This window comes from Mus pahari, chromosome 14 (assembly GCF_900095145.1).
Source record: "Mus pahari chromosome 14, PAHARI_EIJ_v1.1, whole genome shotgun sequence".
In the NCBI taxonomy this organism is placed as follows: domain Eukaryota; kingdom Metazoa; phylum Chordata; class Mammalia; order Rodentia; family Muridae; genus Mus; species Mus pahari.
Genome location: NC_034603.1, coordinates 37331240 through 37356733, shown reverse-complemented (window position 1 = coordinate 37356733; position 25494 = coordinate 37331240). Strand labels below are relative to the sequence as shown.

General features: G+C 48.2%; 1 protein-coding gene across 1 annotated transcript in view; it reads left to right on the top strand.

Annotated features, from left to right (window-relative positions):
* The window catches only part of Dnah2 (dynein axonemal heavy chain 2), a 125824-nt gene that overhangs the window by 34082 nt on the left and 66248 nt on the right, over positions 1-25494 (top strand). Inside the window, 12 exon segments of the mRNA XM_021213005.2 lie at positions 11624-11770; positions 12829-12985; positions 13322-13561; positions 14066-14254; positions 15235-15382; positions 16681-16873; positions 18613-18813; positions 19247-19403; positions 19757-19931; positions 20390-20553; positions 23760-23921; positions 24031-24134. Of these exon segments, the coding sequence (XP_021068664.1) occupies positions 11624-11770; positions 12829-12985; positions 13322-13561; positions 14066-14254; positions 15235-15382; positions 16681-16873; positions 18613-18813; positions 19247-19403; positions 19757-19931; positions 20390-20553; positions 23760-23921; positions 24031-24134 (2037 nt within the window).

The window sequence follows — 25494 nt, the reverse complement described above, 5'->3', positions numbered from 1 at the left end:
CCATAAAATATGAGAGCAGCACGTAGAGCCAGGGAGACGGCTCTAAAAAGTGATGACCTCAGCTCCATTCCTTGAACTCAAGTGGTGGGAAGAGAGCTGACTCCCGCAAATTGTCCTCTGACCTACACACCACACCACACACACACACACATAGGCACACACGCAGGCACACACATACACACAGAGGCACATACGCAGGCACACACACACAGAGGCACACAGGCGCACATGTAGGCACACGAACACTAAATAAATAACACTATAAATCTGAAAATTTACATTCATAATGCCATCAAAACTCTAAACAAAAATGAGGAATTGTATTTCAGTCATAACATCTTCCTGTCTTAAGTTGATCGTGCCAGAGATTTAGCCCCATGCTGTAAAGTCAGTGTCTTCTCCACGGCTTGGCTTTCTAGAAGGTGACATGAGATGCCCGTGTGGTTAGGATAGATGACTGCTTTAGTCATCTGCAGGAAACAGGCTTTTCCCTCCCCTGCAGCTTGTTTGTTTGTTTGTGGAGTGTGTGCAGAGGTCAGAGGACAATTTGTGGGTGTCAGGATGCTCCTTGTAGTCTGTGGGTCCCAGAGTTGGAGCTCAGCGGTCAGGTTGGTGGCAAGGGCCTTTACAGCTGAGGTGGCTCCCTGACCCTGCCTGAAGTGCCTTTTGCATTCTCTTTATATTATTGTTTCACACACACACACACACACACACACACACACACACACACACACACACACAGCCTTGGGACATCATTTATGACCTAGATTTATCTGAAAGCAAGACAATAGCTAAGCATTTCCTCCACATAGAAGGTAGTTGTGTCCATTGGCGGCTGTTTTCTGGAGAAATATATGGTGCCTAACAATACATTTGGTGATATTAGGGCAAAAAATGCCTCAACTCAGTAAATAATAGATAAGAAAGAAGAGAAAAGTCTGAGCTGATTAAACCCGTAAAAAAATTGGAGACAGTTTGACTTCCCACACTGATTAGCACCACTGGGAGTGCAGAGAGCTTTATCAGGCTTTCCCTTCCTGTTAAGGTCTGGTGCCGACCTTGAAGCATACTTTTGAAATGTCCCTGACAGTCCTCAGACTTTTCAGAATTATCTGACTGTGTGTCCTGGGAGCCTTCCAGACCCTAATAGGATTTATATTACCCCACAAGGGCTTTCCCTCCATATGTCCCAAATATTTGAACTTTGAAGCCCAAATGGGCTTTTAGCACATTTTCTGGCCAGAGCAACTCTGTAGATTGCACTTAATGCAAGTGTGTTCCAGGTGTCCCCTGAGCTTGGTTGAAAGAGCTGAGTTATCAGCCTTGTGAACTGGAGGGACAGAACTTCCCCAGAGCAGGATAGGGCACTGGTGCCTGCCCACCTCTGTTGTCCCAGTGTGTCCCAATCCTCCTCCTTCCCCTTTGGCACCGTGTGTGCTCTCTGGGCTGTCAGTACTGCCAGCCTGAGTGACCTTGTCTTGTTATCTTTATTTCACATTTGGGGCTCTATTATAAAATAGCTTAAAAAAAAAAAGTCACTCCTCAAATGGAGTTGGAAAGAAGTTAGGTTTGTCAATAAAATTTGTGCTCTGGAAATTTATTGACAAAATTCTGTCAAGACTGAACGTCATTTTTTAAAAGTTTAAAAAAAAAGCAAAAAAAAAAAAAACAAACCAAAAAACAAAAAACAAAAAAAAAAACCTGTGCTCTTTAGAACAACCTCAGGAGATACTGTCCAAATTCATTCTGCTGACTGACAAAATTTGATCATTTACCTTCAAGTTATTTTTGAAAAATCCTGTCAAGATGAGAAAAATTCAGAGCTATTTTGGTGTGTTGTTGGCCAGTATTCCTGCCCCACTGAGCTTGTGCGGATAGTAGTGAATAGAGACAAGTTCAACCTCTCCAGTTTGAAAACATGGGAGAAAGTGTTTGGCCTACCTGAAATGGATCTGTATATTCAAGCCCTGCACGCCCTCTGATGGCTGTGGCAGGTTTTGGTGAAGCTGACCTTCAGCAGGGGTGGCTGCTGTGCGGCCTGCTAAGCCACGCCCGTTGATGTTGCTGCAGTGGCTCCCCTTCAGCAGAAGCCTGGGATATTCCTGTTGGTTTTGACCTCTCAAAAGGGAAAGACTCTACTCTGAGCTTTTACCACAGTGCAGTGTTAGGACGATTCTGTTGATCTCCTCTTTTTCCTCTTGAGACATCCTCAGACTCTTTAGCCTACGCTGTCCTAGAACTTGGTGGCGGTCCTCCTTGCCTCAGCCTCCTGAGTGTTGGGATTACAGTCATGTGACCCGAAGCCTGGCTGAGCCTAGTTCTCAGATTGAACTTCTCATGAGTGGATTCATAAGAAGAAAAAGCCGCAAATGGTTTAACACCACCCAAGGTACTGGGCATCCATCGGGGGTTGAAACCGTTGCACTGGATAAGGGGCTGAGGTACCTCTTTCCTTGCTTGCATGATATTTTTGACATTAGTAATTAATGCTTATTTTTGTTAGCACACTGTTCACTGCTGTTAACTCCTACAAACCAACTAATACAATCCCTTTAAACAATATTTCCCCTCACCATCTAAGGAGCTGCACATGTTGTGGTCTCACCTTCTCTCAAGCAGCCTCATCAGTGAATGAAGTTGTTTCAAGATCTGCTTCAGAAAGGCTCATGGAATTTCCCCGAGTCTCTTTTTTACTTGTCTGTTTGACTTTTTAAAAAGAGATTTACGCCTGGGCATGGTGGCACACGCCTTTTATCCCAGCACTTGGGAGGCAGAGGCAGGCAGATTTCTGAGTTTGAGGCCAGCCTGGTCTACAGAGTGAGTTCCAGGACAGCCAGGGCTACACCGAGAAATCCTGTCTCAAAAAAATAAACAACCCCCCAAAACAAACAAACAAACAAAAAAGGATTTATTTGGGGCTGGTGAGAAGGCTCAGTGGGTAAGAGTACCCGACTGCTCTTCTGAAGGTCCAGAGTTCAAATCCCAGCAACCACATGGTGGCTCATAACCATCCTTAACAAGATATGACTCCCTCTTCTGGAGTGTCTGAAGACAGCTACAGTGTACTTACATATAATAAATAAATAAATCTTTTTTTTTTTTAAAAAGGATTTATTTATTTATTTATTAAGGCTTATTTATTTATATGAATACATTGTAGTTGTCCTCAGACACACCAGAAGAGGGCATACGATCCCATTACAGATAGTTGTGAGCCACCATGTGGTTGCTGGGATTTGAACTCAGGACTTCTGGAAGAGCAATTAGTCCTAACCTCTGAGCCATCTCTCCAGCCCCTACTTATTTATTTTATAGATAAAGTAATGAGTACACTGTAGCTGTCTCCAGACACACCAGAAGAGGGCATCAGTCCCTTTTACTGATGCTTGTGAGTCACCATGTGGTTACTGGGATTTGAATTCAGGACCTTTGAAAGAGCAGGTAGTGCTCTTAACCGCTAAGCCACCTCTCCAGCCTGTCTGTTTGACTTTTAAAGTGTCCTACCACTGAACTCCAACCTCAGCCCTCTTGTCATGTATTAGTTAGTTAGTCAATCAATCAGTCAGTCATTTTCTCTGACTTCCTCTTTGTTGGTTTCCATCTTTGTTTTGGTCAAGCGCATCCTTTGGTAGTCTTCAGGTGATGCACGGGAGCTAAAGTGTTTGAGTTCATGCACGACTGGCAGCCACTCTTTTCTGCTTTCATGTTAGTACACTTGCCTAGGGTTACAGTTCTAGGTTGAAAACAATTTTTCCTGATTTCTGCCTTTATCTCTTACTTCAAAGACATTCATTAAATGTAAAGGCAGTGGTGGCACACGCCTTTAATCCCAGCACTTGGGAGGCAGAAGCAGGCGAATTTCTGAGTTCAAGGCCAACCTGGTCTACAGAGTGAGTTCTTGGACAGCCAGGGCTACACAGAGAGATTCTGTCTCGAAAAAACAACAAAAAACATCTGATGGCCACTGTTGATTTGTAGTTCATAGGCTCAGAGGGGCTTATTTATTTTGAAGAAATTTTAATAGCTTTATAAATAATGCCTGTTAGTGACAATGTTCTGTGTTTAAAAAACTCAGAGACAGAAAAGCAGTTTATCTTCCACAGTCTCTTAAAACATAAATTGCAAATAAATGAGCATTTGAAATAGTTTTATCCTTTAAATTATTCTCCTTTTAAGGTGAAAATAGAACTCTCCAGAGGGTTTAGGACGTGATATTATCTTTTATATCATTCATTGACTGTATGTGGACAAAAAATTATATTTGTGAATATATATGTATAATATATATGTATAATATATGTGTGCTTATATAGACATATATGTATGTCTTTATGTGTGTATATTATATATATATATATATATATATATATAAAATGTGTATGTGTGTGTGTGTATAAAGTTTTGAGACAGCACCTTGTGTATTATACAGGCAAGGTGGCCTTGAATTTCTTATGTTGCTAAGGAGGACCTTAATGCCCTGATCCCTCTGCCTGTACCATGCATGTGCTAGGATTAGAAGTGTCTGTCACCAGGTTGCTTGATTTTGTCCTTTACATTTAGGTCTTAAATCCATTTGACATTTACTGTGGTGTAAGGAAGATGTTATAGATTTAGATTCAACTTGTGTTTTTTATATTTTTAAATAGATTGAAAGCAAGTTAAACTAATCTTGATAATTTATTTTCTTTCTTTCTTTCTTTCTTTCTTTCTTTCTTTCTTTCTTTCTTTCTTTCTTTCTTTCTTTTTTTTTTGGTTTTTCGAGACAGGGTTTCACTGTGTAGCCCTGGCTGTCCTGGAACTCACTCTGTAGACCAGGCTGGCCTCGAACTCAGAAATCTGCCTGCCTCTGTCTCCCGAGTGCTGAGATTAAAGGCATGCACCACCACAGCCAGCGATAATTTATTTCTACACTGCTGGAGGGTTTGTACACGTAGGGCAAGCACACTGCTACTAGCTGGACCCAGACATTAGTGAGTTGCTATATTTATAATAATAATAAAAAACTCTCCCAGCAAATCTCTATTTTTGGATTCACTCTTCTGACTTATTCATGTGCAAGAACCAAACTGTTTTAATTATTGGCCTCACCCCCCGTCTCTCTCTCTCTCTCTCTCTCTCTCTCTCTCTCTCTCTCTCTTCCCTAGTTATTTTTTGATATGTATTTCTCATAAGAATTTCTTTTTTTTTTTTTGGTTTTTTGAGACAGGGGTTCTCTGTGTAGCCCTGGCTGTCCTGGAACTCACTTTGTAGACCAGGCTGGCCTTCGAACTTAGAAATCCACCTGCCTCTGCCTCCCCAGTGCTGGGATTAAAGGTGTGCGCCACCAACGCCTGGCTAAGAATTTTTTAAAACAATTTAATTTGTTCTCAGAATAGTCACACTCCTATTTTTATTAGAATATGGATTAGGCTAAATTTATAGGTTAGGTTTAGGAGAGTGAAAATCTCTATGATTTTGAGTATTTCTATACAAAGATGGCATTCTCCTTTCAGTTGGTGTCCTTTTGCTCACAAGTCATTTTTCAGTATGTACAAATTATTTCGGATACATTATTTTCCTTCAGTTGCCATTGCTCTTCTCCTCCGTGACAAGGTCGATCTTATTACAATTTCTATAGCAAAGAATTTTTGTCCCCTGCCCCCAAATCGGAATAGATTACAGATTACCTCAGAGCTGACATTAAATTAACAAACCATATACTTTGAGTAAAATTATCCAAAAATACATCTTCAATAATTATAGCCTTTACTTAATTTCAGTATATAAGAGCCAGACATCCAGATGTGCACTAGCTCTTTCTAGGTTTGGAGGGTACACCTGCAATCCCAGCTCTTGGAAGGTGGGAGCAGAAGGCTCAGGAGTTTAAGGTTAGTCTTGGCTTCATAGTGAGTTCAAGGCCAACTGAGGCTTCATGAGACACCATTTCAAAAACCAAACCAAACCCAAACCACTGGTTCTCAACAAAATTCATGCTAACAACACCGTTCAAGCCACACTGACTTCTTAGAGACAGAGTGCCCTAAGATTTTCTGTTGTTCTCAGTCAATGTTGCTTGGAGTTAAGAACATTTCATTCTGAAAAAGGAGAGGATCCTTTGAGGCAGCCTCTCTGTCTGGATGCCAGTCAGGAATCTATCAAATGATGTGTGTGGTGTATGTGTGTGTTTGTGTGCATGTGTGCACACACATCTGAGCCAAAGGGCAGTCCAGTCCCAGAAATAATTTAGTAGCAAATATATACAGCTTGCTGCTGTCCCTGGTCATTTGACCTGACTGATCCAGTTTTCCAGTGCATATAACCTACTTTCACATGGATTTTGTTGTTGTTATTGGCACTGTTTGTTTATTTTCTTTTTTTTAAAGATTTATGTATTATTATATGCAAGTACACTGAAGCTGTCTTCAGGCACACCAGACAAGGGCATCAGATCTCATTACGGATGGTTGTGAGCCACCATGTGGTTGCTGAGATTTGAACTCAGGGCCTTCAGAAGAGCAGTCAGTGCTCTTAACGGCTGAGCCATCTCTCCAGCCCCTGTTTGTTTGTTTTCAAGACAGGGTTTCTCTGTGTAGCCCTGAGTGCTGGGATGATCTCTGTAGACCAGGCTGGCCTCGAACTCACAGAGATCCACCTGCCTCTGCCTCCTCAGGGCTGGGATTAAAGGCGTGCACTACCACTGCCAGTCTTAAATTATTATTTTTATGTGTGTAAGTATTTGTATGTATGTCAGAAGGTCAGAAGAAGATATGGGATCCCTTGGAGTTGGAGTTAAAGAGGCTGCCACGTGGGTGCTCAGAATCGAACTTGGGTCCTCTGCAAGAGCAGCTGGTTCTCTTAAGCACTGAGCCATCTCTTTTTGCTCTAAGAATATGTCTTATTATAAAGTGTACCATGCACAGAGAGGCCTGCATGTTCAGTTTGACAAATAGCTACATAAAGCACTCTGGCCTGTGATGCTGCTTCAGTGGAGGGGAGAATATTACCCGAAGTCTAGAAGTCACCGCTGAGCAGTGCAGTCAGTAAGAGTTGGTTATGATGTAAAAATGTTAGGTGTTTGTATAAGAACTGACATTCTGAGTTGAACATGGTGTCATATGCCTTTAATCCCAGCACTGAGGAGGCAGGGGTAGGCAGATCTGAGTTCAAGGCCAGTCTGGCCTACAGAATGAGTTCCAGGACAGCCAGAGCTCTGATTTTATTTGTTTGTTTTGCTTTGTTTTTTAAAGATTTATTTATTTTATTTATGTGAGTACACTGTAGCTGTCTTCAGACACACCAGAAGAGGGCACTGGATCCTATTACAGATGGTTGTGAGCCACCATATGGTTGCTGAGAATTGAACTCTGGACCTCGGGAGGAACAGTCTGCTTTTAACTGCTGAGCCATCTTTCCAGCCCCAGGACTCTGTCTTTTAAAAAAACATTGACTTTGTTGGTCTGTGTTGAAGTCAGAAAATTTAGCTATATGAGGTCCATATTCCTGTAGGGTGACAACTATGGCTCTAGCCCTTTAAGATGGAGTATGTCTTCTAATTTTAGGCAAATTTCTATTGCCATTTATCCATTTATTGTGACATTGGAGTTACATAGTCCTTGGATAGAACTGAATTTCTGAGTTTTGCTTTACAAAAACAAAAGTTAGTTGTTAGTGGTGGGTAGGATGTTGGAAAGTTGAGATCGTGGGTGGACATGCGTGTGTGTGGCCTTTGGACCCTGCGTAGATGTGGGCAGTGCTTTTCTGGGTGCACTTCCCGTGTGTGATGTTTTCCCTTGTGCCGTTCTTCCTGGGGAGCTCCTCTTCCTGGGATGGTTCTAGTCTGGGGGCCGTTCTCCCCCGAGACAGGAGCTGCAAGTGTGACAGTGATCCCTCTTGTCTGTGGACACACTGAGCTGGGGATGCCTGGGACCCGGTCCACATTCAGAGACAGCGGAAGCCATGAGCTTGGGCGATTTACCCTGGGAGAGTGACTGGAAATGAAGAACCTTCAGGGGCCCCCACTTAAGCGGGCTGTGGCGGCAGCAAATCCCTTCCTGTACTCTAGTGAAAGGATCCCAAGACACCTCAGAAAGGACAATTCCCTCTGAAAAGACGATCAAAGGAGAGAACTTGGGGAAAGGCTGGGTCCAAGGAAAGTGGAGTATTCGCCATAACATCAAGACCGCCAGAGAGGGGCCGGAGAAAGGGCTGAGTAGTTGAGAGTGCTGGCTGCTCTTCCGGAGAACCTGAGTTCCATTCCCAGCACCCACACAGCATCTCACTGTCTGTAACTATAGTTCTAGGGGATCCAATCCCCTCTTCCAGCCTCCCAGAAGTGGTACGTAGTCATCATGCAAGTAAAACAGCCAGGCACACAACATAAGATTCAACAATCATTTAAAAAAGCCTGTGCATAAGTCAGGGATGGTAGGGCCAAGAAGCCATGTCTCATTGGACATAGCTGTGGGAGCTCTTAGAGGAAAGGGTGGAGTGGGGAGGCAGGATGGGGAGAGGAAAGGAAGAGAAAGGGGCCCTTCCAGAACAGTTCCTGAAAGAGGCAGGCTCTGAGGGGGTGGGGCAGAGGGCAGGTCCTGTAGGATACAGCAGTCAGGAGAAGGTGGTTTTTATTATATTATCTTTTGAAATGGTGGAATTTTGGCCATATTCCAATTGTAGGAAGGAACTACTGTGTTGAGGGAGCAGTGGGTGTGGTGGAGCTTGAGGGTACATCTGAGGGAGGACCGGGATGCAGGACAGAGCCACAGGGAGCATCAGTAGAGAGAGGAGGGACTCTGAGGTCATAAACCTGAAGGGAGCCCAGTCCGGAGACAGGTCACTTCACAGTCTGCAGCAGGAAGCGGAGGCAGCTCTCACCCGACGGCTTTCTGCTGTGGAGAGAACACTAGCTTTGAGAGGCGTGGGGTTTACACAGTGATTGAAGAGATATATAATTGTCAAAGAACTTTTTCCCATTCCATAGGCTGCTGCTTCGCTCAGACGATGCTCTCCATTGCTGATATGGAAGGTTTTTATTTTAACGAGGTCCCCATTATTAATCATTGATCTTAGTGACTTTGGTATTGGTGTCCTGTTCAGAGAAGCCTTTCTTGAGTTCAAGCCTACCACGGACTTTCTATTCTGTCAGATTCAGAGTATCTGGTCTTAGGTTGACCAGATTTGGAATTGACTTTTGTGCTGGATGGATAGGCACCTAAAGCCGTCTGACTAGACTAGCACCGTTGTTGAAGATGCCATCTTTTCTCTGGTGTGGGTTTGTTGTTATTTGTTTTTCTTACTAAAAATCAGCTGTCACCCAGATGTGGAGGCAACAATGCTCCTTTAATTCCAGCACTGGAGAGACAGAGGCAGGTGGATCTCTGAGTTCAAGGCTGGCCTGTCCTACATAAGTTGTACACCAAGAAACCCTGTCTCAAACAAACAAAAACAAACCAATCAGCTGTCTGTAGGTGTTTGGAGTTATGTCCAGGCCTTCAGTTTTATTCCATTGGTCAACTTGTCCGTTCTCATGCAGGTATCACAGCGTGTTTCGTTAGGATCACTCTGTGATACAACTCGAGTTCTGGAGATCTGGAGGAAGGAGTAAGAGAGTAACTGGGAAGGACACAGGGTGAAGCCTGGAGAGGCAGGCCAGCTGTTTGGACTAATCTCTGACCCTATCAGCATCGCTCAGCTGCGTCACACGTCACACGGCTCAGCCGGAGGAGAACAGATGTCACCTACCCCCACCCCCAGCCTGGAACCTAAACGTACATCAGATCTGCCCCAAACTTGCTTCAGTACGTCTGCCTTTGCCTCCCACGTGCTGGGACTAAAAGCAGGCACTAACTTGCCTGGCTTGTGCAGGAGTTCTTGTGAGATGTTTAGACTAAAGGACAAGAGAGGGGACTGGCAAAAAAAAAAAAAAAAAAAAAAAAAAGTAGTTGAGATTCGGGTCTGGGACTAGAGGCTGTAGCTCAGGGCAGTTGAGAGAGGGTATGTGTGGGGCCTTGCTTCCATTCCCAGCACAGACAACAAACAAAAGCCATGAAATAAAGGGCAGCCTGTGGCGGAAGTGAGCGGGGAGGAAGTAAGTTTTGTCGCCTGAAGGATTTTGTGAGGTCAGAGCAGGTGGTTTGTATAATCTTGAAGCAGCTGGGCGCAGGCAGCTTTGGACCTGAGGAAGGGTCCCTGGGCGTGGCAGGGCAGGGCGGGGCAGATGGAAGAGTTGAAGGATGCTGGGAATAGGGCTGCACACACAGCATCCCCTCCACTACACAATCATCGTAAAATTGTTAACGGGGCACTTTCTATTTTTTTCTCTGTGGGTGCTCTTTTCTACCCTATGCCCCTGTGTCCTCCCTTTTTCCTGCCTTCTGAGAGGTCTCAGGGTACTTTACCGTGTTCTTACCTGGATTTCTGAGTGTTTCTGCAGTCATTTTGAACTTTGAGTGTGAAGGGTGGAAGCCCAAACCAAACACGAGACGAGAAGAGAAAAAAGAATGTGCACTGAGGGATGATGGGAAACAGCAGAGCTGTCACCAATACGTTCAGAGAAATGAGAATCCGTAAGACAAAATGGGGTGCTGTGGGAGCAGACACCAGCATCGCTCTCAAAGCTGAACGCCATGCTGTGTGTCTGCGATCTCAGCGCTCGGGGGGATGGAGGCTGGAATATCAGGAGTTCAAGGTCACCCTGGGTAACCTAAGATCCTCTCAAAGCAAGCAAGCAAGCAGGCAGGCAGGCAAGAGCCCTGTGTGTTAGAAAAAGAATAGGAAGACTCCTTCCATGTCATATTCACAATCAACTCGTAGGAAAGAGGAAGCTTGGGAAGGAGTGGGAAGGCTTGTCAACAGTAAATGTTGCCTGTCAATGGGCCCGCTACTTGAGTATTCCCAAAGTCTTCATTCTTAGACATTTCCTCCCAGGTTGGTAAGAGGCCACAGAAAGGAATCTTCCAAACGGGGTCCTTTCCTGGCGTACTGCAAGCCCTCACACACATACTGCTGTCTGCAGGCAGAGCATGGGTCTCTCGGTGAGCAAGACTGCTAGGGTCTTAACCCTGAGCTTGGGAAGGGCCGTGTACATCCCGCGCACTCTCAGTATCCTACTCTGCTTCCTGGCCCCGGGGTTCCCAGTCAGGGTCATCTCTGCTTGTCATTGCTCTGTCCTCATCACCCAACAAGGCTTCAGCCGCCTGCTGTCGCCAGGGAGAGAAAGAGTCAGGGAAGGACACAGCGAAGCTGATGCTTGGTCTTCCTGTTTGAATCCCACTTCCTAAGTTCCTTCTGTTCGGCGTCCTTGAACCCGCAGTCCCCGCAGTCCCCGCAGTCCCCGGGGCTGGCAGTTTCCCAGGCTGGCTGTCTTGCCCACTTAGGAGTCCCCTTCTGGTCCTGACCCAGGTCATCTACTCGTCAATTTCCAGGACTTATACTGTTTTCGATTTGTACCTGTGGGCGTTTGCCCCAGAAACCCAGAAATCCCCGAAGCCACTGTGCTCATGGTTTTGGGAAGGAGCAAACACCCGCTGCCACCTGGAAGGCCTATTTCATGTCTGTCCGTCTGTCTGTCTGAACATTCCTTGTGTGCCTCGCCCCCATCCTTTCTGTGCTGCTGGCAGTACCCTGAGCTCCCCTGTTTTCTCCTCAGGACGCTCCTGATTCTCTTTGCGGAGATTGACTACTGGGAGCGGCTGCTGTTCGAGACACCGCACTACGTGATGAACGTGGCTGAACGCGCCGAGGACCTGCGCATTCTCCGGGAGAACCTGCTCCTTGTCGCTCGAGACTACAACAGGTGGGCGGGCCTCCATCCACATCCCAGCCTGGCGTTCACTGCAGCTGCCAGGCAACACGGTCTGGCTTCCCACCCAGCGAGTTTCTTCCATCCTGAAAAATGGTTTCCCATTTCCTGCTCTTACTCCCCCCCCCCCCGCAGCCAGTTCTATCCCCTTAAAGCAATGGGGTGGCTTAGAATCCATTGCTCACAGTTCTGGGAGCTCAGGAGGTTCAAGATCAAGGTCTGGGCGATCCAGTGTCAGGTGAAGTTCTCTGCCTCCTGGTTTCTAAAGGGCCACCCTTACAGTGTCCTCCGTGGCCCAGTGAGACAGGAGCTGTATTAGGGTCTCTTACTCAAGACGCCAACCCCATTCAGGACAGCTTCACCCTTCATGGTCCAACCAGCTCCCAGCGCCTGTGATACCACAGCAGAAGTTAAAGATTTTAACAGACAGATTTTGGGAAGACAATCGCACAGGCCTTTCTCACCTCAGTAGAAGCCCAAGGGGATGGAAACATGTAGTTTTATCTGAATGTCTAGAAAGGCTGTATTCAGTGTGGTAGCCGTTAGCTGCATGCAGGTATTTCCATTTAAATTACGGAATTTAAAAATTCCCCACTGGCGCATGCCATTTTTCAAGCTCTCCTTGACTAATATTAGACAGCACACTTATCATTTGTATTTACTTATTTAGTATGTATGAGTGTTCTCTCTGTGCCTGGTGCCTGAGAGGCCAGAAGACATCAGAGTTACAGATGGTTTGTGAATCACCATGGAGGGGCCGGGAAAGCCATCTCTCCAGCCCTGGTGTGTGAGTGGCACCCAGAGGACAACATGTGGCAGTTGTCCTTCCACTATGTGGACCTCAGGAATTGAACTCAGGTCATCCAACTTAATGGCAAGTGCCTCTAACCACTGAGCCACCCCACCAGTCCCTGGCCAGCACACTGTATGTAGCACATTCACTATCACAGTTTCTTTAGGGAGCTCCAGGCTAGGAGCCTGCCAAGTTTCCTGGCATGAGGAGACGCCTTCGCAGTTTTCTCTCCCAGCCACCCGTCTTCTCTCATTCATAGGATTATTGCCATGCTGTCCCCAGACGAGCAGGCCCTGTTCAAAGAGCGGATCCGGTTCCTGGATAAGAAGATCCACCCAGGACTGAAGAAGCTGAATTGGGCTCTAAAGGGGGCCAGTGCCTTCTTCATCACTGAATGCCGCATACATGCCAGCAAGGTAGGCTGTGGCCACCAGGCACTGAAGGTCTGACACACGGGTAATCAACACCCCGGTCTTAGGTGATAGGGGAGGCCCCAGGAAGTATTGCAAAATAAATGAAATCTGCTGGGGGAGAACTCTCTCCTCCCTAAAATTTGGTGTTAGGAATTGATCCCGATGTCTTGTGCATACCAGGCAAGTATTTTCTCAATGAAGGGGAGGGATTTTTTTTTTTCTTTTTTAACGTCAGAAACTCTGGCAGAGGCTAAGTGGGGGAGTAGAATCAGGTCCATATGAGGTGCCCCCACGGTTCAAGGGGATATGTGTCATAGAATATGCCACCCATGACCCCAGGTGCAGATGATTGTGAACGACTTCAAGGCCTCCACCCTGACCATCGGCTGGAAGGCCCAGGAGATGTCGGAACTGCTGCTGGTGCACATCACTGGCAAGCAGGTGTACAGGGACCTGGAGTTTGAGGAGGCCCAGAGAGAGCACCGGATGACGGTACAGCAGAAGCTGGTGAAACTGCACCAGGATGTGGTGAACATCATGACCAACTCCTACGAAGTGTTCAAGAACGATGGCCCCGAGGTAGGCATCCCATGACCAGGCTTCTGTGGCAGGGAAAACGAATGCACACCCCCCCTTCCACGCTCCTATGGCCCTTTCACTAATTATGTTTTTCAAATATCCGACGCTGGTCCCACATTCAGCTCACCTGCGGTGTTTCAGTGTCCTTCAGGCAGCATCCAGGATCTTACCTCTCTTTCCTTAAAGATTTATTTTTATGTTTATGGGTGTTTTACCTGCACATAGATGCACCATGTGTGTGCCTGTTGCACTCAGAAGCCGGAGGAAGGCATCAAGTCCCCTGGAACTGGAGTTAAAGATGGTTAGAAGCTGCCTTGTGGGTGCTGGGAACTGAACCTGGGTCCTCTGCAAGAGCAGCCCATGCTCTAACCACTGAGCTGCCCCACCCCATCAGATCCTGCATTTCTGTAGCTGTCTCTCTTGCTCCCATTGGCCCGTGCTCATTTCCCTGGCCCCGCTCTGGTCCCTCCAGAGGAGCCTCTTCCCCTTCTCCTCTGCCCCCAGATTCAGCAGCAGTGGTTGCTCTATACCATACGGCTGGATCACATGATGGAGGACGCCCTGCGCCTGAACGTGAAGTGGTCACTGCTGGAGCTTTCCAAGGCCATCAACGGGGATGGAAAGACCACTCCAAACCCGCTCTTCAGGGTCCTTGTCATTTTACAGAACGATGTGCAGGGAGGTGGTGCACAGGTAAGGCTGCCTAGCCTCTGACACCTCAAAAACTCTCACACCCCAGTCCTCAGTTTCTTTTAATTTTTTTAAATTAATTTTTAAAAATTAAAATATAATCACACTATTTCTCCACTTTCTTCTTCTCAGTGCCTTCCATGTTCCCAGTTTGCTCTCACTCAAATTCATGATCCCTTTAACTATTGTATGTGTGTGTATATATATATATGTGTGTGTGTGTGTGTGTGTGTGTGTGCAGACTCAGCAGGTTATATATATAATATAAATGTGTATATTTACATATTATAAATAGTCTGTTTAGTGTTAGGGTGGACCCCTTGGTATATTGGATAACCAATTGAGGGGCGCTTTTTTTTTTAAAGTTACTTATTTTCTTATGTATGTGAGTACATGTTAGACCCACCAGAAGAGGGCATCAGGTTGCTGGGAATTGAACTCCTCAGGACCTCTGGAAGAACACTCAGTGCTCGTAACTGCTGAGTTTCTTTTTAAAATATGTATGGGTGTGGGTGTTTTGCTTGCATGTATATCTGTGTGCGTGATGTGTGTGTAGAGGCCAGAAGAGGGTAGTGAATCCCTTAGAATTGGAGTTAAAGATGGTTGTGAGCCACCATGTGGGTACTAGGAATTGAACCCAGATCTTCTGGAAGAGCAGCCAGTGCTCTTAATCATCTTGCTAGCCCCTCTTCTTCATACTCTTTTATTTATTTATTTATTTATTTTTTTGGTTTTTCGAGATAGGGTTTCTCTGTATATACCCTGTATAGCCTTGGTATACAACTCACTTTGTAGACCAAGCTGGCCTCCAACTCAGAAACCCGCCTGCCTCTGCCTCCCGAGTTCTGGGATTAAAGGTGTGCGCCACCACGCCCGGCTCTTCTTCATACTCTTAAAGGCTGCCTTCTCCTCCGTTTGCAGGCCTTAGAGGCCTTGAGGCTTGTCTCCAGCCAGCTGCGCTGAGCTTCTCTGCTCTCCTGCAGGTGGAATTCTCCCCGACTCTGCAGACTCTGGCGAGTGTGGTCAATGACATAGGCAGCCACCTCTTCGCCACCATCTCCGTCTTCCGCCACCTCCCCGACATCCTCACCAAACGCAAGATGAATCGAGAGCCCATTCATGTACTTGTGGGTGCGTGGGCTTTCGGGAGGCACGGGGAGAGACCGAACCCCTTTACACTGGGTTTGGTCATCTCTATGGCTGGTGGGAATCCCAGCCAAGGGGCCACTGAAGAAGGAGCCGGGACAGGGAGGAGACCCGAGGTTACATGATGGATGCCCGTGCGTGGGTGGTGAACACCAGGGGGATGAGCAAGGATGAGTCCGAGACTCAGAAGAGGCCTTGGTTCCCACGGGGCCGACCTCTGATCCTGTGCAAGGCACACCTGCATTGCCTCCTCGTGATACTCTCACTCTCTCTCTCTCTCTCTCTCTCTCCCTCTCCCTCTCCCCTCTCTCCTCTCTCCTCTCTCTCTCTCTTCTCTCCTTCCTTCCTTCCTTCCTTCCTTTTTTTTTTCCTCCTCCCCAAACAGGGTTTTTCTCTGTGCAGCCCCGGTTGTCCTGGAACTCTCTCTGTAGACCAGACTGGCCTTGAACTCACAGAGATATGCCTGCCTCTGCCTCCAAAGTACAGACATTAAAGATGTGCGCTACCACAGCCCAGCTTTTTAAAAAAATTCATTTATTATTATTTTATATGTTTGGGTGGTTTTTACCTAAATGCGTGTCTGTGCACCATGGGTGTGCCTGGTGCTATCAAGGCCAGAAAAAAGGACTTGGATCCCTTGGAACGAAAGTTAGAGACAGCTGTGAGCCTCCTTGTGGGTGCTGGGAACAGGTGCAGTGAAGGTCAGAACTTAGGAACCTTCTTCTGGGGCTAGAGCAATGGCTCAGCGCTAAGAGCACCGGATGCTCTTCCAGAGGTCCTGAGTTCAATTCCCAGCAACCACAGGGTGGCCCACAACCCTCTGTAATGAGATCTGACGCCCTCTGCTGGTGTGTCTGAGGAAAGTGTACTCGCATACATAAAATAAATAAATAATAATTAAAAAAAGAGTCTTCTTCTGTTTAGTTCCACTCTATTACCTTAGAGCTCTTAGAGTGGAAGTGCTTTCCCTCTCCCTCCTCCTCTCCCCTCCCTTCCTCCCCCTCCCCCTCCCTCCCTCTTCTTCCCAGGTTTTCCACCATTCCAATCTCTAGCATTTTGTCCTTCCCTACCAACCCTTGCGACGCTCCGCGGGTCCTCTTATCCACTGAGCTGTCTCTCCAGCTCCCCCGACCCCCGGAGTTTCCCAGTGCTCATGTTTGAGCACATGTATTTGTGGAAACAGGTGGAGTGGAGAGTCCCAGGCAGTGCCCAGGGGCCAGGCTGCAAAGTGGGCTGGGGTGGGGTGGGTGTCAACCAGAATCGTCTTTCTTGGCCCTTTGTAGAGCGAGATGAGGACATCAGGAAGATCCAGGCCCAGATCAGCAGTGGTATGACTAACAACGCGAGCCTGCTGCAGAACTACCTCAAGACCTGGGACATGTACCGGGAGATCTGGGAGATCAACAAGGACTCCTTCATTCGCCGCTACCAGCGCCTCAACCCCCCGGTCTCCTCTTTTGATGCTGACATTGCCCGGTGAGTATCTAAGTACAGGGCTCACTGGAGGAGGCTGGGGCCCAGGAACTGGGACTGGGGTGAGCAGCAGGCACGGACACTGTGGGCCCTGGACTACAGGAAAAGAACTCCGGAGAGATCCAGAACGAGCTGGACGAAGTTTAGGGAAGACAGTTGTTTAGAGGAGCATTGCAAGGGTTGGTGGGAAAGGATGAAATGCTAGAGATAGGAATGGTGGGAAACCTGGGAAGAAGAGGGGGAGAGGAGAGGGAAGAGGAGGGGAGAGGAGGGAGAGGGAAAGCACTTTCACTCTAAGAACTCTAAGGTAATAGAGTGGAACTAAACAGAAGAAGATTCTTAAGTTCTGACCTTCACTGCATCTTCTTGTGGTCCCCAGGCCATGGCCATTTAGCATCATGAGGAAGACAAGTGCATGGTTGAGAGAGTGGGAGCCGGGGCATGCTGGGAAGAGAGAGTGGGAGCGGGAGCATGCTGGGAAGGCTTGGACCCAGTTCTAACACTGACTGGCTGCATGGTCTCAAGCAGGGGTTTTATGTCTCCCAGGCTTCAGTTTCCTGTAAAATGGTTATTCTGCAGCCGGTCATAGGATGAGAGGCTGTTAGATGTACATGAGAGCCTTCCGTGAGCTCTGAGGGTATGGAAGGCTCTTGCTGTGACTGTACCGGGCCATGACCCCTTTGCAAATGATGAGGAACACAGGCTTCAGGTGGGGGGGGGGCAGGGGCAGGGGCAGGGGCAGGGGCATGCCAGTCAGTGTCCATTACCATAAAGAATCAGAAAGAAGGTTTGTTTTGGTTCACAGCAAGGGAAATTTTAGCCCATAACCAGTGGGGCCATGCTTCGGGCTTGTAGATGCACTCTATAGTAGATGCAAAGGCATAAACCTTATGGCTTAGAATAAAGGAGAGATAGAAGGGGGTGGAGCATGGGGTGGGGGACAAGGACAGGAATTGGAGGGAGGGCTCCAGGGCATAACCCCGGTGTGGGAAGACTTCCTATTCCTTCCTACTCGGCCTCCCCTTTCCCAGCGTGTTAGATGTATGTATATGAGACCTCTGTGACCTCTGAGCACCATGCCGCAGGTTGCTCACCACACAGACCTTTGGGGGATTTTGAAATCCACAGTAAAGCAGAAAGAAAGAGGGTTTCTGGCAGAGGCGGTAGGAAAAGGCCTCTGAATAAACCAGGCAAGGAGGCAGACAGAGGGACCTCCGCGCAACAGCGTGTCCCCTGAGGCATCCTAAGGCCACCACTAGTTATGAATGAAGATGGTCAAAGAGTCCCAGAAAAAAAACCAAAAAACCCAACCCCCCCCAAAACCCTAAAAACATTCGAGGTAAGTCCATCTGTAGTTCCAGCCGCTAAGGGGGCTGAGGCAGGAGGATCACTTGTGTTCAGGAGTTTGAGTCCAGCCTGGTAAAATGCAAAGGCTCTTATCTCCTAAACGAAGTGCCTGAGGCAGCTGAGCCCAGCCTGGACCGAGGCGGCTGGGGGCAGGGCAGGAGGTGGGGCAGGGGTGGGGCAGGGGTGGGGCAGGGGTGGGCGGGATGCTTAGTCTGAGGCTGCGGTTTTGCCCTGCCCAGCACTTGGGAGGTGGGCACAGCTTGGTGTGGGTGATACCTGGCAACAGAACCAGCTAGGACTGCAGGTTTGGGTGGAAGGAAAGGAGTGGGGCCGTGGTGTTGGGGTCACCCAAGGGGGAGAATAAAGCCCGCCTAACAGACGTGTGGCTCTTGCAGCTACACAGAGGTGGCAAACAATGTGCAGAAGGAGGAGACGGTTCTCAACATTCACTTTGTGCTGCTGGACTGCTCACACCTCAAGTTCTCACTGGTGCAGCACTGCAACGAGTGGCAGAATAAGTTCACAACCCTGCTCAAAGAGATGGCAGCCGGGCGCCTCATGGACCTGCACTCCTACCTCAAGGACAACGCAGAGAAGTAAGGAAGGATTGGCTGGGATACGTGAGGGGGGCATGTGAGTGCGCGTGCGTGCAAGTGTGCGTGTGTGTGTGTGTGTGTGTGTGTGCAGGTGTGTGTGCATGCAGGTGTGTGTGCCTCTGTGCATGCAGATGTGTGTGCAGGTGTGTGTGCATGTAGGTGTGTGTGCCTCTGTGCATGCAGATGTGTGTGCATGTGTGTGTGTGCAGTTGTGCCTGTGTGTGTGCATGCACGTGTGTTTGCATTTGTGAGTGTGTGGTGTGCATGCGGGGGTGTGTGTGTTTGCGTTTGCATGTTTGCGTTTGCGTGTGTGCGTGCAGGTGTGTGTGTGTGTATGTGTATGTATGTGTGTGTTTGCATTTGTGAGTGTGTGTGTGCATGCACGTGTCTGGGGATGTGCTTTTTACCTAATCCTTTCTTTCCTGACTTTTAGAATCAGCCGCCCTCCCCAGACGCTGGAGGAGCTAGGGGTCAGTCTGCAGCTCATGGACACTCTGCAGCACGACCTGCCCAACCTGGAGAATCAGATCCCCCCCATTCACGAGCAGTTTACCATTTTGGAAAAGTACGAGGTGCCAGTTCCAGACACTGTAAGTTCCCGAGGTGCTTGGTCCACCCCAGTCTCAAGCATTTGGCAGCGGTGGCAGCCAGTGGAGGACCTTGTCCAGAGAAGTGAGAGAGGTCCGGAACTCCAGAGGACCCAGTCTAACTCAAATGATGCTTCTCCCCCTCCGTTTATGACTTTCTTTTAGGCCCCAGCAACTTGAGATTAGTTTCTAGGGGATCGATCACGCACACAGAGCCTGTTTATGAAGAGTCGGGCTCAGTGAATCGAGAGTGGGTGGGGGTGGGGGCGAGTGTTGCGCAGCATGTGTGACACCCTGGGTACCTAGTCTCTGTGGGGAGAAGCCGCTCCATGCGGATCATCTTCTGTCCCTCCCAGGTCCTAGAGATGCTGGAGAGTCTCAATGGGGAGTGGCTCACCTTCCAACAAATCCTGCTGGATAGCGAGCAGATGCTGAAGAAACACAAGGAGAAGTTCAAGACAGGCCTTATCCATGCCGCCGATGACTTCAAGAAGAAGGCACACAACCTTCTAGAAGACTTTGAGTTCAAAGGTTTGCTGTACTCCACCGCTCTCCCTCCTTTAGCCTTGGCTTTGGGAACTCAGCCTTTAAAGTGTCCTGGGAAGGTGAAAACAGATGGGGGCGTGGCCGGGCGCAGCCTGGAAGTGCGGCAGGCGGAAGGAAGTGCGGAGGAGACCCGGGTGGGCAGACCAGCAAAGTGGAGAAGCTACTGGGCAGTGTGGGATGGGCTCACCAGAGCTGTGGGTTTCTGGGTGGTAGCTGGGCCGGAAGTGGTCTTACCTTGACTTCCTGCCCTCCACCTTTGCAGTCCGATTTGGTGACCTTCCCTAAGACAACCCATTATTTCCCCCACACTCCCTCATTTCCTTTCCTCTCTCCTGTGAGGGCAGCAGTGGAATTTGCCCACTTAGTTGAGGGAGCCACAGGCTGGCCTTTCAAGAGGCCGTGGACCCGAGCGGGGGTCTGAGCCACACCTTGGCTTCCTGCAGGGCCATTTACCAGTTCCGTGGGCCACACGGCTGCGCTGGATCAGATCGCACAGATGCGCGCCATGCTGATGGCCATGCGGGAGGAGGAGAACAACCTCCGCACCAACCTGGGCATCTTCAAGATCGAGCAGCCCGTCTCCAAGGACCTCCAGAACCTGGAGAAGGTGCTGGGCTGAGCTGGGCCCTGTGGAAGCCGGGGATAAATGGCAGAGATAGGACAATTTTCCCAGGGCCCAGGGAATGGCTAGGACCAGGCAGGTGCGTCCGTTAGCAGCTTTGTGAGTTTGGTTTGTTTTTGTTTTTGAGACAGGGTTTCTCTGTGTTGTCCAGGGTGACCTGGAGCTTGCTTTGTGGACCAGGCTGGCTTCAGACTCAGATCCACCTGCCTCTACTTCCCAAGTGCTGGAAGTAAAGTCGTGGGCCACCACTGCCCCATGTTTTTGTTTGTTTGTTTGTTTGTTTAAACTGAGATAAAATTTACACACTAGCCCAAGCATTTCCCACAGTTTAGTGGCACCGAAGTTATTCATAGTGCTGTGTCGCCATCACCTCTGTCTCTCATTTCAAAACATTTCTAACTAAGATGACTCAGGTGTGTAGTGTGGGGTAGCTGAGGTCATGGGGTAGCTGAGGTCATGGAGTAGCTGAAGTCATGGGGTAGCTGAGATGGCTCAGGTGTGTAGCACGTGCTGGCCAAGCCTAGCTGTAGAGGTAGAGGGCAAAAACAGACTTCATAAAGCTGTGATCTGACCTCCACGTGTGCACAGTGGCACACATGCACCTGCCCTACCATGTCATACACACACACACACACACACACACACACACCATGAAGTGTAAAGAGTGCGGGTTACTGACTTAGTATCTGTTGCTGTGAAGAGACACCATGACCAGGATGACTTTTATAAAATAAAGCATTTAATTGAGGGCTGGGTTACAGTTTCAGACTGTAGGGAGCATGGGCACATGCAGACAAGCATGGCCCTGGAGAAGTACCTGAGATTTCTACATCCAGACCCGCAAACATCAAGACTTGAGAGAGAGCCCCTGGGCCTACTGAGGCTTGTGAAACCTCAAAGCCCACCCCCAGAGACACACTTCCTCCAGGCAGGCCACGCCTCCTCATCCTTCTCAGGCAGTGTCACTTCCTGATGACTAAGCCTATGAGCCCGTGGGAACCATGCTTGTTTTAACCCCCACATTCCACTCCCTGCCCCCCCCATAGGCCTGTAGATAGAGCATAATACAAAAAAATGCATTCAGCCCAACTTCAGAATTTCACATAGTTTGTAACAGTCTCAACACTGTTTCAAAATTCCAACGTTTAAAGTCTCTTCTGACTCATGGCAATCTCTTAACTGTAACCCCAGCAAAATCACAGTCAAACGTGGACCACACGGGGCTGGAGAGATGGCTTAGCAATCAGGGGCCCTGGTCCCAATTCCTGAGGTTAGCTGGGCGGGGTCTCGCCCTGAGGTCACCACTCCCTTTTATCCATTTATCATCTGCACTAGTAACAGTACCCAGTTCTAGGCTCTCTTGACATCTCTGTCAACACTGGATTAATCCAAAACTCTTCAGTTTATCTTTGGGCAGAATTTTTTTTTCTTTTTTCTTTTTTTTTTTTTTTGGAGAAGGCCAGAGAGCAGACGCATTCTTTGCCAAAATATCACAAGACTGAGTTATAGGCCACTTACTAATATTCTTCTGTGAAACCCCTGATTCTGGGCCCCCACATTCCACATCGCGCTCAGCACCTACCTTCCTTCCATACTTCAGTTAGTATGGCCCACTAAGCCCCACTTGAAGCATCTAACTGTTCTTCTGTCTAAAGTCCTCAAATCTTCCACAGTCCTCCAAACAAAAGCAAGGTCAGGCCCATCACAGCAACACCCCAGTCCTGCTAGCACCCCCTAATCCTCCTTAAGTAGCAGTATCCCTGATGAGTAAGCCTCCGGACTACATGAGCCCACAAGGGTCATTCTTATTCAGACTGCCACAACTGCTCTTTCAGAAGGTTTGGGTTCAATTCCCAGCACCCACATGGAGGCTCACATAGTCTGTAACTCCATGGGCTCCAACACTCTCTTCTGGACTCCAGTACTACATGCACACGGTGCCTAGACATACATGCAGGCAAAACACATAACAGAAAAATATAGAAAAAAAGATACTCTTTTTTTTTTTTTTTTAAAGATTTATTTATTTATTATATGTAAGTACACTGTAGCTGTCTTCAGACACTCCAGAAGAGGGCGTCAGATCTTGTTATGGATGGTTATGAGCCACCATGTGGTTGCTGGGATTTGAACTCTTCAGAAGAGCAGTCGGGTGCTCTTACCCACTGAACCATCTCACCAGCCCGGGGGGGAAAAAAAAAGACATTCTTAAAAAGTGATTTAAACCTAAACAAAACAAGAGGATCACCTTTCTGTGGGCAGACACCCTCTGTCCCCTTCCCCCTGACAATTGCTAACCTTTTGTCCATGTGTGATTTGACTGCCCTGGGTGTTTCCCTACAATAGAACCAGGTGACATGTGCCTTTTTGTCTTTGATTTCTTTCACTCCCACAGTGGGTGTTTTGTTTTGTTTTGTTTTTCCAGACGGGTTTCTCTTTGGGTAGCCCTGGCTGTCCTAGAACTCGTTCTGTACACTAGGCTGGCCTCGAATTCACAGAGACCCTCCTGCCTCTTCCTCTCGAGTGCTGGAGCCCGGGATTAAAGGAGTGCGCCACCACTGCCCAGCTCACATGGTGTTCTCAGAACTCATGGATGCCATAGCGTGTTTCGGCACTCTGCTCCTTTTCTCAGCTCCCTAATATTCCATCGGTTGTCCACGCACCAGGGGACGGGATGTGGGTTGTTTCTGCCCTTGCACTGTAGGGAGCAGTGTTTCTGTGAATGCATGTACTTGTTTGGACACCAGTTCCTAATGGTCGTGGGTGTGAGCCTAGCAATAAAGCTGTCAGATCATATGGCAATTCTCTGAGGTTTTGAGGCACAGCCAAGCCATTTCCCACAGCAGCCATGCCATGGTACATTCCCACCAGCAAACATGAGGAGTCCTATTTTTTCCTTGGTAACTTTGCCAAAGTGTATTTTCTCTTACAGTTTTTTTTTTTTTTTTTCCTAGCCATAGTGGGTGAGATGTGGTATCACACTGAGGTTTTAATTGCATTTCCCTAAGACTCAATGTTGAGGAACATCTCACAGGCTTAGCTTCTGATGGGCCCTAGAGGCAAGAGAGCAGAAGGGAAACGGTGAACTCATCACCAGATGGACACGCAAAGGAGCCGGGTGAGCTGTGAGGAGAAGGAGGGTAGGAGCTGCCACGCCTGAGGCTGTCCATCTCCCCGCACCCCACCCACAGGAGCTCGATGCCCTCCAGCAAGTGTGGGAGATCACCCGAGACTGGGAGGAGAGCTGGAACCAGTGGAAGACAGGCAGCTTCCAAACCCTGCAGACAGAAGCCATGGAGTCCATGGCCCACGGGCTGTTCCGCCGCCTCACGAGGCTAGCCAAAGAGTACAAGGTAGGTGGGACGGGACAGGACGGGGGTTGGGGGCATGGCCCTGCCCCAGCTCAGGGAGTGGGTGTGCGCCGGCACCTTGGGTCTTCTGATGTCTCCTATCCTCACTCAGGACCGAAACTGGGAAATCATTGAATCGACTCGCTCCAAAATAGAGCAGTTCAAGAGGACCATGCCTCTCATCTCAGACCTGAGAAACCCAGCCCTCAGAGAGAGGTGAGGCTGGCCCCGCCCAGCTGTGCCCGCTCTAGCCTGGATCTCTCTAGTCTGGATCTTTCCATTTGCCCCACCCAAGTAAAGTCATTTCTTTAATTTTCCCCCTCTTTTTGCATGTGTGCAGCATGTCTGTGCCTGCTGATCTGGGTATGCATACACATGTGTGGAAGTTAACACTGGATGTCCTTTTCGGTCACTTATTAAATGAGGCAGGATCTGAACCCAGAGCTTCCCAATTCCAGCTAATCCAGTTAGCCAGCCTACCGTAAGGATCTTCTGTCCCTGCCTCCTAAGGGCTGGGACTAAAGACAGTAGTTGCCAGACATGACCAGCTTGTTCTTGGATTCTGTGGATCGGAACCCTGGTCCTCAGTCTTACACAGAGAGCACCTTTATCCAATGCGCATCTTCCTTGGCCCCACTTTATTTCACTTCTAAGGACTGAATCCAGGGCTTGTGAATGTTAACACTATACCGCTAAGCCACATGCACCTGATCAAATTGACTTAAAACTTTTATTTTATTTTATTTTTTTATTTTTTATTTTTTTTTGGTTTTTTCGAGACAGTGTTTCTCTGTGTAGCCCTGGCTGTCCTGGAACTCACTCTGTAGATCAGACTGGCCTCGAACTCAGGAATTCACCTGCCTCTGCCTCCCGAGTGGTGGGATTAAAGGTGTGTGCCACCACGCCTGGCTTATTTTATTTTTTTAAAGATTTATTTATTTTATGTAAATGATTACACCATTGCTTTCTTCAGACACACCAGAAGAGGGCATCTGATCCTATTACAGATGGTTGTGAGTCACCATGTGGTTGCTGGGAATTGAACTCAAGACCTCTGGAAGATCAGTCAGTGCTCTTAACCACTGAGCCATCTCTCCAGCCCAATTTAAAACTTTTAAATTGCGTTCATTTATTACTTGTGTGTGTGTGTGTGTGTGTGTGTGTGTGTGCGCACATGTGCGTGCCACAGCTCCAGTGTGGAGGTCAGAGGTTACCTTGTGGGAGTTGGTCCTCTCTCCATTATGTGGGCACTGGGTGGGGGGTGGGGGTGTCAAGCTTAGACTGTCAGGCCCAGGGCAACAAGTGCCTTTCCCTACTGACCTATCTCACTGGCTCCAGATTTGTTTTTTAGTTGACAGAAAGGCATGTATTTATAATGCGCAGAGTGCTGTTTTGAGGGTGCATGCACTGTGGGAGAGCGGCCCTGAAGTAGATGGTTGGCACACGAATTACCTCACTCACTTGCTCTTGCTCCTTTCACCTTTGTGATGAGAATAGTCGAGATTTACTTTTTGAAGGCTATATGTTCCTCTCTCTCTCTCTCTCTCTCTCTCTCTCTCTCTCTCTCTCTCTCTCT